The sequence below is a fragment of the Chamaea fasciata genome, unplaced genomic scaffold (genome assembly GCF_029207755.1).
Source record: "Chamaea fasciata isolate MVZ Bird 193981 ecotype frontalis unplaced genomic scaffold, bChaFas1.0.hap1 SCAF_6, whole genome shotgun sequence".
NCBI lineage: Eukaryota > Metazoa > Chordata > Aves > Passeriformes > Sylviidae > Chamaea > Chamaea fasciata.
Window position 1 is genome coordinate 7,581,235 of NW_027094091.1, and position 17,700 is coordinate 7,598,934.

The 17,700-nt window shown below is 43.5% G+C and overlaps 1 protein-coding gene and 1 non-coding gene across 2 annotated transcripts; both read left to right on the top strand.

Moving 5' to 3' along the window:
- The first annotated feature begins 83 nt into the window (after positions 1 to 83).
- PTCD3 (pentatricopeptide repeat domain 3) lies at positions 84 to 17,593 on the top strand. The gene is made up of 24 exons (XM_066185352.1): positions 84 to 188; positions 1,819 to 1,868; positions 2,521 to 2,560; positions 3,564 to 3,609; positions 4,321 to 4,389; positions 4,835 to 4,939; positions 5,349 to 5,472; positions 6,103 to 6,221; positions 6,625 to 6,698; positions 6,999 to 7,086; positions 7,171 to 7,231; positions 7,515 to 7,597; positions 8,255 to 8,399; positions 9,012 to 9,062; positions 9,881 to 9,964; positions 10,894 to 10,922; positions 11,203 to 11,306; positions 12,006 to 12,084; positions 12,176 to 12,266; positions 12,928 to 13,013; positions 14,092 to 14,240; positions 15,128 to 15,169; positions 16,055 to 16,210; positions 16,924 to 17,593. The coding sequence occupies exons 1-24, from the start codon at positions 100 to 102 to the stop codon at positions 16,994 to 16,996; spliced, it is 2,037 nt and encodes a 678-aa protein (XP_066041449.1). The 5' UTR covers positions 84 to 99; the 3' UTR covers positions 16,997 to 17,593.
- On the top strand, positions 7,306 to 7,447 carry LOC136291564 (small nucleolar RNA SNORD94). Its single transcript, XR_010721628.1, has one exon. It is a non-coding gene; the product is annotated as a small nucleolar RNA SNORD94 (small nucleolar RNA).
- Positions 17,594 to 17,700: the final 107 nt, after the last annotated feature.

Consider the following 17,700-nt stretch of genomic DNA (forward strand, 5'->3'; position numbering starts at 1 on the left):
GCCGGGCGGTACCACCGCGGCGGAGGGGCGGAACCGGCCTCCCCCCCGCTGCAGGAGCGGCGCCGTCCGCCCTCCCAGAGGACAGCGCGCGGGAGCGGCATGGCGGCGCGGCGGGCCGGGGCTGGCTGCTGGCAGCGGGCGCTGTGGCTGGGCCGGTGCCGCCTCCCGGGCGGGTGGGAGAGCTGCCGGTGAGGGACCGCCGCCAGGGAAGGGCCGCGGGGCGGCGGCAGCGGGGAGGAATTGACGGACGGGCAGTGCTGCGTGTGTGGGGAGTGAGGCGGGAAAGGCTGCGCAGGCGCAGTGTGCGGTGGCTCGGCGTGGTCGAGGCGGCGTGGCAGGAGGGAACTCCTTTTGTGGGGCTTTCATCTGCTTTTGGACGCCTTTCCTGGGGATCTTCCCTGTTTTTGGGCGGCTCGGAGCTTCCCCGGGAGAGGGTTTGAGCGTTTAAGCGATTCCTAGAGCTGAGTCTCACGAAAAGGCAGATGAGCGTTTCCGCTGCGAAGGCTGAGGATACTGGGGCTGTTCAGCCTGGAGAGGGGAATTTTTCAGGGAGACCCCATAACTGTCTTCCAATATCTGAAGGGAGCCAGAGAAGGACTTTTCTTAGGGAATTGTAGTGATAGGATTAACAAGGAATAATGAGTACACATCGAAAAATGAGACGTTTAGATTAGATATTGGGAAGAATTTTTTTTATCGTAGGGGTGGTGAGACATCGTCACAGGTTGGTCAGCAAAACTGTGGATGCCTCAGCCCTGTCAGTGTTCGAGGGCAGATTGGATGGGGCTTGTAGCAGCCTGGTCTGGTGGAAGGAGTCACTGCCCATGGCAGCAGAGGTGCAACACGATATTAAAGGTCCTTTCCAACACCTTAACATTCCACGATTTTATGCAATGGTTTTGTTTTGGGACTGTCTCAATGAAAAGGTCCCTCTTCACTGAGTAATCATTACTCATTTTTGGGATGGCAAAATCATACTTAAGGAGTTCATGAGACTTCCCAGGAGCAGCTGGAATTGTGCAGTGCCACGGTAAAGCACCGAGCTGTGACTGCACCTAAACAGCCTGTCCCTCAGGGTCAAGGTCAGTGTGGAGGCACTGAAGGCCAGAGTTGCAGTAAAGCTTTGCTGTTGGGTTGCTTCATGAGCAGAACGAGTAAAAGTATTTTAATGTAAACCTTAGCTTGTGTTAAAAGCAGTTAAATGTGAACAGTGGTGAGAAAGACTTGAAGCAGTGTCTCGAGTAAGCACAAAGCAGCTGCGCTGTGGTACTCAGCAGAGTCCACGTGTCTGTGTGCTCCAGCTGTGGTTTTGTGAGGAGCTTCTGCACCGCTGTAGAGACATCTGGGCATCTGGAACTCACCAGGGCTGATTCACCTGCATCATTACTCTGGGTTTTCTCCTCCTGTGAACACTACTCATGTCTAAAGTATTTTTTAAAGTGCTGTTTTCAGTGTGATCCTGTCTCTAAAGCATACAGTGTCTTTTCTGGTTTATGTCTGTGGTTTTCTTTCAAGATGCACTAGTTCATGAAAACTACTTTAAAAACTTTATACTCCAATATTAAGTATTCACAGGGTTTTTTTTTGTAGTATAATTTTTCACGCATAACCTCTTGTCTCTTGAAATGAGGGTCTTAAACATCAAATATAAGTTTTATGGTAATAATTTGGAGTTAGTAACAGTGCAACATTGCCAGTTACTCTAATGCACTCCAGTTCCCTCTAACGTTTCTGTTAATTCTGGCCTGTAGTATAGAATTTCACTATTATACTTTTGCTGTATTAATGTATAAATTCAAATCCCTGGTTGTTTTGTAGGAGCTCTTTGAGTAGTACTGCTCTTGGGAAGACTGTGGACAATTCACAAGGTAAGATGTCTTCATTACTGGTTCCTTGCATATGCTTTTGGATCTCCAAACAGCACAGTGTGTCAGGAGATCAAAATGATGTAAACACCCTCTTTGCTCTCCTTGGATTTTCTTTATTCCTGTCTTCATTGTGCATAAATTTCATAGATTAACATGATTCCTTACCTCATCACCAATCAGCTCCATGCTCCAAGAGCATGAACTGAGTTGTGCAGCTCCATAAACCTACGTTAGACTGGTTTAAAAATCCTTGTTTAAGTACTTTCAGCTGGATCAGTTTAACTCATCAATTTTTGTAGAATCATAGAATTGCTTGGGTTGGAAAAGACCTCTGAGTTAGTTCTTAACCTGGCACTGTCAAGGCACCTCTAAACCACTTCGCTGAGTGCCACATCACCATGTCTTAAATCCCTCCAGGGATGGTGACTCCCCCACCCCCCTGTTCCAATGCTTGACAAGCTTTTCAGTGAAGAATTTTCTTCCTGATACCTGATCTAAACTTCACCTGGTGCAACTTGAGGCCGTTCGTACTTGTCCTATCACTTGTTACTTGGGAGAAGGATTGACCCCACCTTGCTACAACTTCTGGGGTCAGAATTTTCTTCGGGCATCTCTCTGTTTCTAATGACCATTTTTATATTGTTTCTCACAGTAACTCAAGAAGAAATTGTGCTTCCCCGAAGGAAAACATGGTGAGTGTTTGATTTTGGAATCTTTGCTTGGAAAAAAAATATCAGTGTTAGACAACTAAATGTAGTCTGTCCACCAAGTCTGAAAAAGAAAGTTGAGGTTCCTGTATTCCTTGCTGCAATGTCCCACTAGTGGTTTTCCTGCTGATTTGGAGCTCTGTGAATATTCTCAGTTCTTACTCTCTGCACATGATGTACACTGCATTCTTGACATTTCTTTTAAAAACACTTACAACAGCTGCATTTCTAAGCATGGTTCTATTTCTTTGTAAAAGATGACGTTTGCTAAAGATTTGTAAAACCAAGTTCATTTGGCTGTTTGCATGTGTTTCTTCCAGCAGAATAAAACTTGATCATTGGTAGCTGACTGAATAAATCCTGCTTAGGAATCACACAACTGAGCAAAACCTCTTTTGTTGGGAGCACTTAAGATGGAATTGCATGACTGTACAGCAGAAATTAAGTTTATGGTTAAATGGTGTCAGCATGTAAAGCTAAAGTAAGGCCATCTTTACCTAAACACTTTCACTGGCCTTTGCTTCTTTGCTTGAAACGACCAAAGTCTTAAGGTTCCACAGGCACAGGAACCCTGAGAAACCTGGTTTTGGTTTGGGTTTTTTTTCTTGCAAAGACATGCAGAGTGACTTAATATATTTGTCCCTCAGGGATGGTCTAGAAGCCGCATTCCAAGGAATTATTTCTGTGTCTCTTCCCTATGATCTTCCTTTGATAATGTATTATAAGGGCAGGAGTAATAGCTGAAAACACAGATGCTCTTCTGTTTTTTTTCAAAATCTTTTTCCTGGGTTGTTTAAGAACTGAGACTATTTTTTCATTTTCTCTTTCTTTGTGAAAAGTGTTGTTTTCTTAGTGCAATAAAATCATTATCTCCTAGAACAGAAGATCCTTGTGGGTCAGGATAATCCTGTGCTTGTTCTCCAGACAGTGTAATGCACAGCACTCAAAAGTCTGCAGCTGAGTATTAATCAAACTCCTTTGTGTTTAGGGATAAGCTTGCAGTGCTCCAGACCTTGGCTTCTACTGTGAACAGGGTGAGTGGTTCTGTGGGTCATGGAGATGGGTCCCTTGTGCTCAGGAGCCCTTTAATTTCTACTTTGGCCATAAATGAGAGATGGGACTTTCACAACAGGGTTTTTTCCCTTTGGCTCAGGGTGTTTTGCTGTGTCCTTAAAGCCTCATTCATGTGCTAAGAGACAGCTGCAGTTACCAGGAAAGCTGCAGTGCTTTGTTAAGGCTTTCACCCACATAGGGTGCAAGTTTCTTTGCCAGTTCAGCTTCCCAATCCAGCATGTCCTTCCCAATCTCAGTCCAGAAAGGCTCTAAAAAGTGCAATGAGTGTCTGCTCCTGCTGGGCAAAACCTGGAAATGCTGTGATGCTGTTCTTAAATCCCATCTGTCTTGAATTCTGGGAATTGGATCAAAACTTGCCAAGGCCCATGAGCTTCCCGAGACTGCTACACTTGGGGTCCTGCTTGCTTTGCAGGGCACTTGCTGTTTGATATGTTATAGGAAGGACCCTTTTTTGTCACCATGTTAGCCTCTGTGTGTGTGTGTATAATGGAAATATTTTTTAAACTATTTCCAAACAGGCTAAGCCTTTTTGAACCAGGGGAACTTTGTAAAATGTACATTTGGAGTAGTTATGATGGAAGAATTCATTGTGCCTTAAATTCCATGAGGCAGTGTGTTGTGCCTGTGCACATAACTATAAAGTTCACAATGCTGGGCTCTTCTTTCTACAGGATCCTACTGCCGCTCATTACATGTTCCAGGATGACCCTTTCCTGATGCCAAGAAATGCAGTTAATTGTGTAGGTATTTCCTTTCACATCCTTGATCGCTCCTCTCCTACCATTGTCTAGGCTGTGAATACTCTTACCTAATTGAAGCCTGGTTTTGATTACAAAAGAAAATGAAGTAGTAGATTGCTTTTTCAATTTTCTCTTCTCTCTAAAATGAAAGATGTTTTTGAGATTGAGGTAGAAGTGCAGCATTTCAGATGTCTGAACTGTGTCCCTTGACTAAGTAATAAGGAAGTTGAATACAATGGCATTTAAAGAATAGACATTCTTATATTGGCATGAATACCAGAATTTTACCTGGAATGTTGTCCCTGTGATTCTAGTAAGTTGAAAATTACACATGAGTTTAATTTTATCCGATTAGCATGTTCATTGTTAAAGAAAATGATTCTCCTAACTTTCAGCCTTGTAATTTATGTATTTTTTCATCTTGTTCTATCTCACTTCTGTGCAGCGTCTGTATTCATTGTCAAAGGAGTCTGGGAGAAATGCTGCAAAATACATCATAAAGAACTTTCCTCAGTATTTTGACAAGACTTTTGCAGAGCCCAACATACCAGTAAGCTTTCTGCTTTTTCTTTCCATTGTTTTGTGCTTTGTCAGTGAAGTCAACTGTTGGACTGGTCCAAAACTAAGATAAAAGAATAACTTTTAAACTGTTTTGCAGATAGTATAAACACAGTACTGTTATTTCCATTATGTTTTTGTAGTGGACACTTTTCCTTGGGAATTCAGTATCGTAGCAGGTTCTTGATAAAAGATAAAAGTAAAATAAAAGATAAAAGTAAGAAAAGCAGAGTTGTTTAGATGTTGCTTCCTGGCACAAAAGTGAGGGATGAGGATGTGTGTGGTCCTTCATCCCCCAAAAGGAGTCCTGCTGTTGGGCTGCAAGCAGTGTATTGAGTGAAGAATGAGGATGTCTAGAGGAAGGTTTGAGCTTATGACTGACTTCCACTGTTTGCTTTCAGTGCCTCATGCCCGAGACTCTCACCCCTCAGACTGAAGGAGTGAGTGAGGAAGCGCTGAGGGAGCGCATCCACCTCAGAATGGTGAAAGAGTCTGTGGACATGTTTGATCAGCTTCTACAGGCAGGTATGTGGCCCCCTGCCAGCTTCTGTGGGGGAACTCTTAAAATTGTGCCAAAAATACTTCAGGAGCTGACACAGGCTCTGGAGACAGCTTTGTGACTTTGTTGCTTCTTTCGCAACTGACTCTGGTTTAGTGAAGTGGTTCTCAAGAATTATTGGAGAATCTTGGCCACTGCTTGTCTGACATGTCACTTAGGTGATAAGGAAAACAAAATTTCTTGAACAGGAAGCAGATAAAATACTTTTGTTGGTTTTGAATCTGTTTCATAGAAAATGAAACACTCAGTGTTCTTACAGCAGGTTGTATCCTAGGAAGAGTTACAGTGAGCACTAGAAATTTCAGATGCTGTGTTTGCTTCACAGTTCTGGCTGCCAGCTGTCACTTCCTTCTCCTGCTTGGTCAGGAAAACTCTGTCCTTTCAGTGACTTCAGTAGAAAAACATACTCTGGTTCAGTGGTCTCCTGTGATGAGTGGGTTTGTGGCAGTACTGGTGTCACAGCAGGATTTGGGACTTGATAGAGAGCGTCTTTGTGTTGGGAGAGAGCAAAGTGGTGTTCAGAGGTTTTCTGATATGGCTGTAGAGTGGTAAGCTCTTCACTTTCCCTGACTGTCATAAGTTCTCATTTTCTGAAGGTACCCCTGTATCTCTGGAGACCACTAACAGCCTTTTAGATTTGTTATGCTTTTATGGAGGTGGTGAACCTAGTCCTGAAAAAGAGCAGGAAGAAAAAGAGGGTCTGGAAGAACCAGAGGTATGAAAAACTTGTTGATCCTTATTTATTTATTTCATACATAGTGGGAGTATATCAATGTGACATCAAGATTTTTGCACTGTTTGCATGGGAGATGCCATGAGGCAGATCAGATGCAGTCAACATTCCCAGGAGATACTTCTGTTATAAAAATCCATGACTGACCTAGTAGCAGCAGTAGTTTGTGTAAAGCTGTTAATATGTTTAATAACATAAACATTATTCTCAATCTGTTTATTGCTTCCTGAATGTTATGATAGAGATTATTCTAGTATAACCCATTAAAAAACACCTTTGGTCCATGCTGCTAAACTTCAGTTTTGTTAGCAAATCATTTGTTTAACATTTGATGTTAAATCATAATTTAACTCTGAGACACTTACTTTTGCAAAAATCTCTTCAGGTGAATGCTTCAGAACAGAAAGCTCCAAAGAGACAATTTCAAAGAGGTTCACAGTCATCTGGTCCCAGATGGAGGTATAGAAAATGTTGCTTATATTCCTATAGTCCATGGGTTGTGCACTTGTTAGAGAACAGACCTAAGTCTTTTAGCAGCCCGTACTCACAGGTGTTATTATTAAATCTGTGTTTTCTGAGCTTTTCAAGTGTTTGTGGAAATCTAGGTAGGTGAGTAGACTAGTTTCAAGCATCACAAATGTGATATGCGAATGTCAGTCTTTGGGGTTACAGCCTTTATTTTGTTCTGCATGTTGAATCCTTCTCCTAAGGGTATCTTTTATTTGGTTCTTTAACGTTTATCTTGTTCATTGGTTCTAGGGAGAACAACCATGCTGAAAGGATATTTAAGATAATGCCAGAGAGGAATGCACATTCCTATTGCGCGATGATCCGTGGGATGGTGAAGGTAAAGTTATTCCTCAGTGCTGGGGGATTTTTCCAGCTTGTGAGATCTCACATAGTCAGAAATGGTTTATTTTTGTTTTTGCAGCATGGGGCTTATTCTAAAGCTTATGACATGTACATAGACTTGCTGAATGAAAGGCACAAGGGTGAGTGTCTTCTGGTTGTAGTTTGTGGTCCCCTGAGTTCAGCAAGCCCCTGTTGGGCACAGGAGTGTTTGTTCATGGCAGTGATGATTGGCGCAGGGGTACGGACCTCAGCTGGATCATGGGAGCTGAATGCAAGCTGGTAATTCCAGTGCAGCTGGCGTGTGGCTGGCTCACTGGAAACAGGTTTGCATGAGACTTTGCCAGAAACTGAGCCATGCTAGAACAAACCATTTCCTATAGGCTATAAATAGTCATTTAACGTGGATTATCTTATATTTTCCAGCTGATGTGCACACCTTCAATGCTCTGATCAGAGCAGTCCCATATCTAAAGGAGAGGTTTGCAGAAAGGTGGGAATTAGCCAAGGTAAGGAGGATAGAGGAAAAGAGATGGGGAAGTGGTAAGAGTGTGGGCTCTTTTACTAAGAAGGGTCTGCCTTATTAGTAAAATTTTGCAGTTGCTGGAGGACCAAAAGCAAGAACTTTGTCCCCAGATACTAATCTCTGCTGTAAAGGAAGTACAGTAGTTTAAATAGAAAAGGTAACTATGGACGAGTGGCAAATGTGAAAAATCCAACCTTGCCTTTGCAGAGTGATTTGTGTTGTGAGAATGTACCTGATCCAGGAACTGCCTGGACAGAAAAATTTGGGAAATTACTGGGAGATAAAATAAGTGAAGAATTTTAGATAAATATTCTTTGAATTTTAATTCATGGTGTTGTGACAGAAATGGAATTTTGAGTTTTAATGACATATCAGTAAGGAAAAACATTATGTAACTATAAAATTTTTCCATTGTGTTCTAGACACAATTGTCCAAGATTTATTCTGATGTAATGTAGCCTTGGGTTTTGGTCATTAAAAATTGGACAGTGCTCCCTTAATAAATAATCAGTTAAAGCAGAGTTGTTCACTTGAAGGGGGTGAGAAGGATTAGGTTGAGAAAATGTAGTATAACCCACCTGAAAGCTGAACTGTGATCCATAACATGTGAAGCACTAAGGATTTGGGGTTTTGTTTTAAGGACTTCCTGACTCACATGGCTCAACAGAAAGTGCAACCAACTCTGCTAACTTTTAATTCTGTACTGAAGAGTCTGAGAAGATGTGGTGGTGTGGGCAGAACTATGTCTTTGTTGGTATTAAAGGAAATGGAAGCACTTAATATAGGTAAGACAACCAGAGTATTTATTATATGCAGTGATTATGATATTCCAGTGCCACTTTCAGAGCAGAACAGTTGATGTAGAAGTTCAGCACCACATAACACGGTGGTGATTCCCTGATTCCAGGGGAGATGCACTTCACAAGCCACCCAAGCCAGTTCAGATCTATAGATCTACATCTCAACAGAAAAAAGCTTTTGATCTAGATGAGGATTTTTTTTTCTTCCAAATAAGTATTGCAGAAACAGAGAGTATGCATAATTTATTTGATGTCCTGTGGGGTAGGGTTTGCCCCAGTAACATGCTTGTTGACAGGCTAAAGATTACATTCATGGGCAGAAAGGAAACTAGCTATGAAGTATTTTTTTATTTTAATTTAAAGCAGGGAAGCTTGGCTACTCCCCCACAGAAATAAGATACTCCAGCTGGTAGTCCAGTGTTGGATATCACCTCTCCCAGGCATGTGGATGTCTGATCCAGCATTAGGGTGGGCGGGGAGAGATACTACAGTAAATTCATGCATGCTGCCTGACTGGAGGAGCAGACTGTGAGTTAGAGCTGTGGCACAAAGATGAGCCAGGAATGTTGCAGTAACTGCAATGATTTTGCTTTCCAGAGCCCAGCCTTGCATCCTACGATCATCTCCTCTCTGTGTATTACAAAGGCGGTAGGTGCGCTCTCAGCTCGGCCAGGAACGTGCCTTGTGTAGCAGCTGCTTTGATGCTTTCCACATGGGATGGGTGAAGGCAGTTCACTTATGGATTGATGGACAGCCTTTGATGGGTGTGATCTTGGTGTTCCCTGTGCTGCTTGATTCTGCTTGGGTGAAAAAAAAAGTATAACCTCATACAGGGAGCAACTGCTACTCAGTCACTGTGGAGGCTGGGTCTGTGATTTCATACTGTGCTGCTCACGGGGATGAAATTGCACAGGGAGTTTGTGTTCCTGAAACAGTTCTGTGCATTAGAGCTGTCATGAAAAACAGCTGTGTTAGAAGGCAGGAACACAACCGTTTAAGATCCCATGCCCAGAGACTTATGGCTATAGGAAGAGAATAGGCAGAGTCGCCGTAACTGCAGTCCTCGTGTTTTAAGAAATGTAAAGGAATTGCTCTGGAGTCTCTCTGGGTTTGCTTCTGGGGTTTGGGGGTTTGTTCTGTTTTTTGTTTTCCCCCTTTTAAATTTATATTTCTTTGTTTATTAAATGCTTTGCTTTTTCCAGTGCAGCCTTCTAACAGACAAACTTCCAGGCCTGTTTCCTTGCTAGAAAGCACTTCTACCTTTCTCAATCTGCCCTGCTGTGCTGTGGAAATCTGGCAATAGCAGGGCAAATTTTAGAACAAATTAAATTACAGCTGATGTGGAGCACCACGAAAATTGGTGTTGCTTGTTCCCAATTTCATACTGTATTTGCAGACTGATGCTCTGCACTAGGAAGTGCTTGGTACAACTGAGATGTGATGTTGTTTGTCTCTTTGTCCCACAGTTGATGGTCAATCATCAGACATCATCTCTGAGGTGTTAAATGAGGTTGAAAAGCGAAGTTTCACTGCCCAGGACCCTGATGATGGTAAGAACTTCAAGCTTGGGTGAAAAGGTACCTGTGAAAGTAGTTTTACTTGACTAGGATAAATGCATGCAGCTTGCTTCTCTCAGTCCCTTCTGATATTTCTGGAGACAAAGAAGGGCAAATTCCAGTGCTGGGAATTGTTCTGTGTATTGCTGCACTGGCTTCTGTGTGGAAGTAGGCATGTAGCGTGTGTGAATGAGCATTTTAAGTCCATGTGATAAAAAATCCTAGGGTTATTTACAAGATCAGTTTAAGGAGGAGCAGTTTTATGAAATGATGCACATAGGGTGAATGGCAGGTTTTTGCTGTGGGTGTGGTGTGAGTTTTCCTATTTTAGTTCTTCCTAATCCTGTTCAGAAAATTTCATGAAATACAACTTCATGGGAAACTGGAGTGTGGGTCTGTAGGACGAGTGTATCCTGAACATCCCATGGGTTACTGGCTCGTTCTGCCTTCTGTATGTACACAGCTTTGCCCTGGGAAGTTCATAAGCCTTTCTCTAAGCTGGAAGCAGATGCAGCTTCCATCTGAAGATAGGTTTGGAAAAGAAAGGTCTCTAGACAACATGATGTTAATGGAGTGTTGAAAGCCACTCTTCATGAGCTTTCTTTTTGTCTTTGGAAGGATTCCTGGAAATAGTCAGCACTTTGTACCCCTTGTTCCTTATCTTCTGTCCTGCTAGGTGTGTTAAACTGTTTCTTTCTGTGCTCAAAGTTGTTGCTAGACCTGTAAAAAATACCCCACCCAACTCATGCCACATCAAAAAACAAGGAAAAATGGGAAGAGCTCTGCTATATTGTCAAACTGAGCTACAGATTGAGTTTCTAATTGAACATACCTCATCCATCCTCTGGGAGGGTGGGTTAATGAGCTGTTTTATGTCTCCTTGGAAGCTTGAAGTTAACAGACTCTTGTTTGCTCCCTTTCAGCCAGCTTTTTTACCACCGCCATGCAAGTGGTAAGTGCCTCTTCCTTGCCATCAGAATTCCTTTGAGCTCCTCCAGCTGTTGGGGATTTGCCTGTGAGTTTACATCCTGTCATACAAGGTTTGGCTTTCAGTATCTCCCATTTTCATCTGTGCTCATCACCTCCTGTAACTTTTCTGCCATAATTCTTCAGTTCTTTGCTTGACTCCTCCCTAATTTGTAATTTGCATGCCTGTGACAGGTGCATGTACCTCGGTGAGTCTTGTGAGTTACATTCGGTAACAGCTTTCAAATCTGACTGGTTTATTGCAGTGCTGTGATCTTAAGGATATCAACCTTGCCTATCAGGTAAATAAGGTACTGGAGAAGGGAGACAACTGGAAGTTCTTGGATGTGGATCGGTTAAACAACTATTGGTGAGTGAAGTGGAGGTTATATTCAGCATTTTGTATGTTGTTGTTAGCTTCAATACAGACTAGGATTCAGACATTGAGCACTGGCTGGTTATTGTATGTCCAGTTTGGGAATTAGATCCTTCATGAGAGCAGTGATTGCTTAGGATTTCAGTTTGTGGCCTTTGAACTGAAATCCAGTGTCTTGGAGCATTAGTTTATCTCAACACCCATCCAACAACTAGAACAACCAGTTGTGGGTTCTACCATTCTGTTGTGTACCCTGGATGGCAGCTTTGGAGCTAACACCAAAACAGCATAATTTCTTTGTGTAGGGATGTTTTCCTACTCAGTGCACTCGGTCAAGGACTCAGGCTTGTCTTGTGAACTTGCACAAGTAACAAGGTTAATTTTGTTCAGTTCTTAGATCCAAAAGTTACATTCGAGACATGGTCAGGTACCTTAAAACTGGCATCAGGCAGAGGCAGGAAGATTGCCCCTTTTTTAATATATTTTAAAACATAATGGTCTAATGAGTTCTGCCAATAGTCTCGTGTCAGCATTAAGCTGTTGTAAGAAACAGTGCTGCTTTTCTGATTGCATGGAGTGTTACACTGAGTATAATTTCCTTGATTTGCAGTACAAATCTCATCATTTACTGGTGCTTCTGTATGGTGTGCTTGATCTAATCATCACTGACTTAGGACCTTTTTTTCTCTCTAGGTCAAAATTCTTTTCGTTATTGTGCATGATGGAACAAATTGAGGTGGTGTTGAAGTGGTACAAAGAAATGTCATCTTCAGTAAGTGTGTACCAGGGTAAGAGCTGCAGAGCTTTTGCATGGAGAAATGGAGCAGTCACACGTGACTGAAATGATTCTCTTCCTTCATCAGCTCTTCTATCCAACTCCTAAAAATATATTGGACCTCCTTCAAGCACTGGATGCAGCCAACCAGTTGGAAGTGATCCCTTCAGTCTGGGAAGGTCAGTGATGCCCACATGGCTTACTGGGCAGTTTGTCTGACAAATGCCAGGATCAGTGCAATATTGGAGCTACTTTGGAAACCTCCCATTGCTTGGGGTAGCCATGAGAAGGTGCAGTGCTTGCCTGTGCTATCGAATCACCTGGACCCTCTGCAGATCCTTGGTTAAGATTTAATCTGGCCCCCAAAAAATAAAAAGAATACGAGTCATTCCTTAATCCTCAGCAGACAGTGGTGGAGGGCTCTGGCTGTGGGAGGTTGTGGGCCTCACTGTCCAGCAGCAGTTCAGGTCAATGTTCCCCCTGAGGGCTGGTAATTGATGTTACAGACAGTGCTCTGTGTGGTGTTCCCTCCCTGCTGTGACAGGGTCATCACCACCACCAGGATGGTCAGTGCTGGAGACCTTGAAGGCTGTTACCAAGGAGAGCAGTTGGGCTGTCACCCAGACATCTTGAGACCAGCAAGGAAGGGAAGAAGAAATCAGAATAGTTCATGTATTTGGTGCACAGGATCTGATAATGAGGGGAAGGAAAGGGAACACAATGTGACCTCGTCAGTCACAGAGAATGGCTCTGCCTTGCTAAATTGTGCTGACCATATTGCCAGGATTTGGCAACAGAGGTACTAATCACACCTGCCAACTACTGCCTCTCTCTAAACAGATGTGAAACAGATGGGGTTTAGCAGGAGACAAGACCTGTTGGAAGAGTTCTTGTCTTTGATGAGCAGGGACCAGCACCCCAGTGAGGTAAGGAAGCTGATAACACCCATGAACAGCTGAGCCCCCACACAGCTGCTTGTTCACTCCTTCCCTGTGAGATGGTGGAGGGAACTGGGACAGTAAAAGGGCAAAACTCAAGCTCTCTTACCATTTCCCATCATAGGCGGGTGTTCAGCCATCCCTAGGAAAGCCAGGCTTCTGGAAAGCTCATGTATAACAGTTACTTGGGAAGTCAAACACCATTACTGCACGTGTATCCCCTGTTCCTCCTTTCCCCACCTTTATCTGCCAAGCATGACATCCTGTGGTCTGAAATATCCCTTGGGTCATTTAGGGTCAGCTGTCCCTGAGGTGTCCCCTCCCAACTCCTTCTTGTCCCACACACCTTGTGCACCCCCAGCCCACTCCCTGGTGGGGGAGCCTTGATGCTCTTGAAGCACTGCCCAGCAATAATAAAAATACTCGTGTTATCAACACACTTTCCATATTAAATATAAAACACAGCCCCACAGAAAGAAGAAACTCTGAAGAAATTTAACTTTATCCTAGCCAAAACCAGCACAGAAGCTCAGTAGAGTAGAGGTGTCTCCCCTGACTGTTGGTAAATGCTGTATCCCTGATAAGTCGTAGAGATCCAGTTCCTGTGCATCTGCCACTGCAGATTTGCAGATCCACATGAGCTTATCCAGGCCTGCTAAATCCTTTGGATTGTCTTCAACCCATAAGGAAACCTCAAATTAACAGAGCAGGATCCCTTCTTGCCAGGGTTTGGAGAAGTAATGCAGCCCAACCAGCCACATCTCTGGGGAAGCACATGGCACAATTCAGGGATTTTGCCAAGGATTTCGTCGCAGTAATTGCTTTCTCAAGCTGAAGGGTGTTGAAGGCAGATACAGCTGTCCCTCCAAGGCCACCTTGGAGCTTGCCTAGTGGGGACAGTTGTCCTGACAGAAGTGACAGATTTGTCTCCCAGGGGTAACAACTGTTAATTCACAAGTTTAAATCTCATACAGAGCAAACCTATAGGAGCTGCAGGAGAAATTGCACTTGCAAAGCTTCTGTTAATTTCTGAGGTTTTGTTCTTCATGGCACAATGTTTTCACAGATTCAGCTGGCATTTGCCAAGTGTGCTGAAGAAATCAAAGCTGTCCATGAGCCTGCTGGGCAGGGGCAAGTCCCGTTGGAGTGGACAGGGAGTGCTCTGGGCCATGTCGTGGTGCTGTTTTCCAGGGCTGGGAGGACCCAGGATGCCTGGTACGTGTGGGCTCTCAGCTCTGGGCTTGCTGCTCAAGGCTTAGTCACAAAAAGCAAAAGCTAATGACTGATGCCTTGGAATGCCAGTGCAGAGAAAAGGAGGAGATAAAGCCTACAGAGAATGTGGTTTGTTTTTTTTTCCTTTGTTATTGTTCCTTCTTGACACCAAGTTACAGTTGTCTGTCTTAAAAATGGTGTAGAAACTAATGTAGTATCTGGTTCTAGAGCTTTGTATATCGCAAGCTGTGGTCTGACAATCTGACACTCCCTGAGCACTGCTGAGTGCCCACAGTTTGCCATTTTCTGATTTTTAGAACTCTTTGGAATTCAAACTGATAAAGAGATTAATTAGTTTAATTAATTTTTTAATTAACAGCAGCCCTAATTAGAACTCTAAATAGACTGTTCTTAGAACTCTAATAGCTAGAATTTACTGTCTTACATGCTCTGAACTTGAAATACAGATTAAAATATCTAGCTTCAAATTTAAGGTTCTGAGCTATTTTCTGTTAAATACTCTTCTGTTAAATACAGATGTTCCATGCACAGTGATTCATTTGAAACAAGTAGCAACAAAAGAGCATTTTAAAATACTACAAGTATGTAGTATTTTAAAATACTACAAATATGTAGTATTTTAAAGGAAAATTACTCCAGCTACACTTACCATTTTCTGCAGCGTTTAAGATACTTTGTGTTAAACTAATCAGTGAAGTTAGCTGGTACAGATTGCATTTGCATGGATACAGCTTGGGATCCATGGGGAAGATTGTTTCATGAATTTGAGCTTACCTGTGTTTCAGTGGAGGCTCATTCAAGAGGTTGGATATCTGTCTGTTCCTGTTATGTGGTGTTTTTAAATTATTATTTTGTTTTCTTTTGAATAGGAAAATGATGGAGTTTTTCCAGAAAATCAATAGGATTCCCACGTAAGTATTTTTAGGTTCTTCACTTACTGCGTCTCCCCTTAGGCTGAGATCTTGAATTTCTGTTCTGGGATGAAGGAATAGTTTGGGATGAAAGGGACTTAAAGGTCAGGTAGTCCAACCTCCAGTTGTAACTGATAATAGTAGTCCATTTAATTCCAGAACATGAATGTGTCTGTCCCTGTGAGCATGGCTATTCATTTATCCAGTGGCAATATTTCAAGAGCTTTCTGTCTCAAAACATGTAGAAAGTGCAGAGTGGGAGGGAGTGAAGTGGTTGTTCTCTGAAGCTCTGGGCCATGGAGAGCAGTGCCAGTGATGAACTCAGCAGTGCAAATCAGTCTCAACAGGACTCCCAAACATCTCATTTCCAACATGCTCAGAAATATTCCATTATGCTCTTAACTAAGCACAGGTGTTTCAGAGGTGCCTGGATTTCTGAAGACAAGTTTATCAAATCAAATGCCAAATCTTAGGTGGTTCCCTGTTAGGCTACACCAGCTTGGTTGTCTCAGGATTCTGGAGGAGAGAATTGTTTGAAGTAGAACACAGCTTGTGAGGAATACTGATGGGTTTTGTTTGGGTGGGTTTTTTTTTTTTTTTAAATACAGTTGGAGGTTGTCCCAGTGAACACCATGAGGGTGTGTGGTACCAAAAGCTTCACAGCTAGTGGCACTCTCTACCTGTTCTCTTCTGCTGGTACAGGAATTCCCAAACTTACCACACAGCCTTCCCTTTGTACCAGAGGTGAAGTTCCTGGCAGGAGCAGAGGTGGACTGGTTGATATGAAAATGTCACCTTCTCTCCCTCTCTAAAGCACGGACTGTAAATTAATGGGCACCTCTCCTGTGACCTGAGAACAGTCACCATTTGCCTTTGCCTTTGCAGTGACAAGGTGATGGATGAGTTCTTGAACTGTGCTAAGCAAACCAATTACCCAGATGAGGCAATTAAGATGGTAAAGCTGGCAGCATCCCTTGGGCTTTCATCTCAAAGGCTGAAAAACAGAATGGAGGAGGAATTTGAACTCTCTGAAACACAGAAGTAAGTTGGAATGATTTCATGTTACTGCTGAAGGGGTACAGTAGACAGCGTCTTTGAGGGGCAACACCTTTGGAAAGGTTTTTCTGACAAGGGAGCAGACAACTGGCTTCAGAATGATGTGCTGGTGTGTTGACTCCAGGTTGGAAATGGCCCCTCAGTTTTTTATTCCATGCTGTATCAATCCCACCTAGGAGGGAAGGGAATTTTCCATGTTGGGGTTAGCCTTATTCACTGCTCAGTCCTGCTGTCACCTTTCTTTCCTGGAATCTTTTCCTAGCTCAGTCTGGCTGCCAGAAGACACCACTGCAGCCCAGTAAAAGCAGGGGTGTGGGTGGTACAGGATGGCCCTACATGTGGCTCTCAGGTTCTGAGGCTTGTGGTCACCTCTCAGTACACTGCTCCAGCCAAGCCCAGATGATCCTCAGATGGTGATCAGGGCTTGAGGGACCCCAGCTTGGAGCCAGGTGGGTTCCAAGGGAATAAATACAAGCCCAGCACCCCTGACAGCTGGCTGAGCACTTTGAGGGGAACTGAAGGAGCTGGCTTTTCCAAGAGGATGTGCTTCCACCAGATGCTGGGTGTGCTTGTCCTTTGAGGACAGTAGGCATTAGACAGCCCATAATGTTCTCTGTGTTTGCCTTGTGTTTTGGGATCTCTCTTTTCAAGCAGAAGTCACAAGAGGTGACTGATAACTGATCTGTTTGACATCACAGGAAGGCACTGGAGAGTATCAAGTGCGATGGTGACAGCAGCGACAGTGACAGTAGTGACAGTGACCGTGAGTAGCTGTCCCTCTTGTCTTCATCTTGGGAAAACTGGGAGCAACGGTTGCCATACCAGGAGGCTTTGGAAGGAGTGGAATTACTGAAGGAATGGCTTCTGGGAGGTGCTGCAGCACTGATGAACACTTGGAGTGTTCTGATACGGGACCTGCTTGGCAAGACACCGTCCTCACGTGCCAGCTAGCTGCTGTTAAATCATCTTGGTAATGTGGAACACAGCGTGGGCTACTCCAGGTCTCCTCCCCTGCAAGAGCTGGCTCCTGATAAACAACATCACTGAGGGTGGAGGGCTGCAGGGAGAGGGGTGCTGTGCACCCTGCAGGCTGCTCAGGTAGGCACAAGACTTCCACAGCTTGAGCAAGACTTCTCATGGGCCTCCTGTCACTTGACCCTGCACCAGATGTAATTCCTTTCCATCTAATTTTGCTGAGCTACTTAAGTACTGAGTTTACTCTGGATATAAACACTGAAGTAATGCAATACTCAGCACCTGTGGTGTTATTCCTTATCTTTTTGGTGTTTTTGGACAGGTGTTGGCATGTAGATGCTGAATTACACTTTGTACAGCTGGAGACTGTCTCTAATAAATGGCTGACGTTAAGCTGGCTGTATTCTAATAATCCTTGAGCAAAAATTGTGGTTGAACCAAAGTTTGCCTTTCTGGTAGAAATACCTGGTGTTCTAGAACTACAAGAAACCTACCAAGGC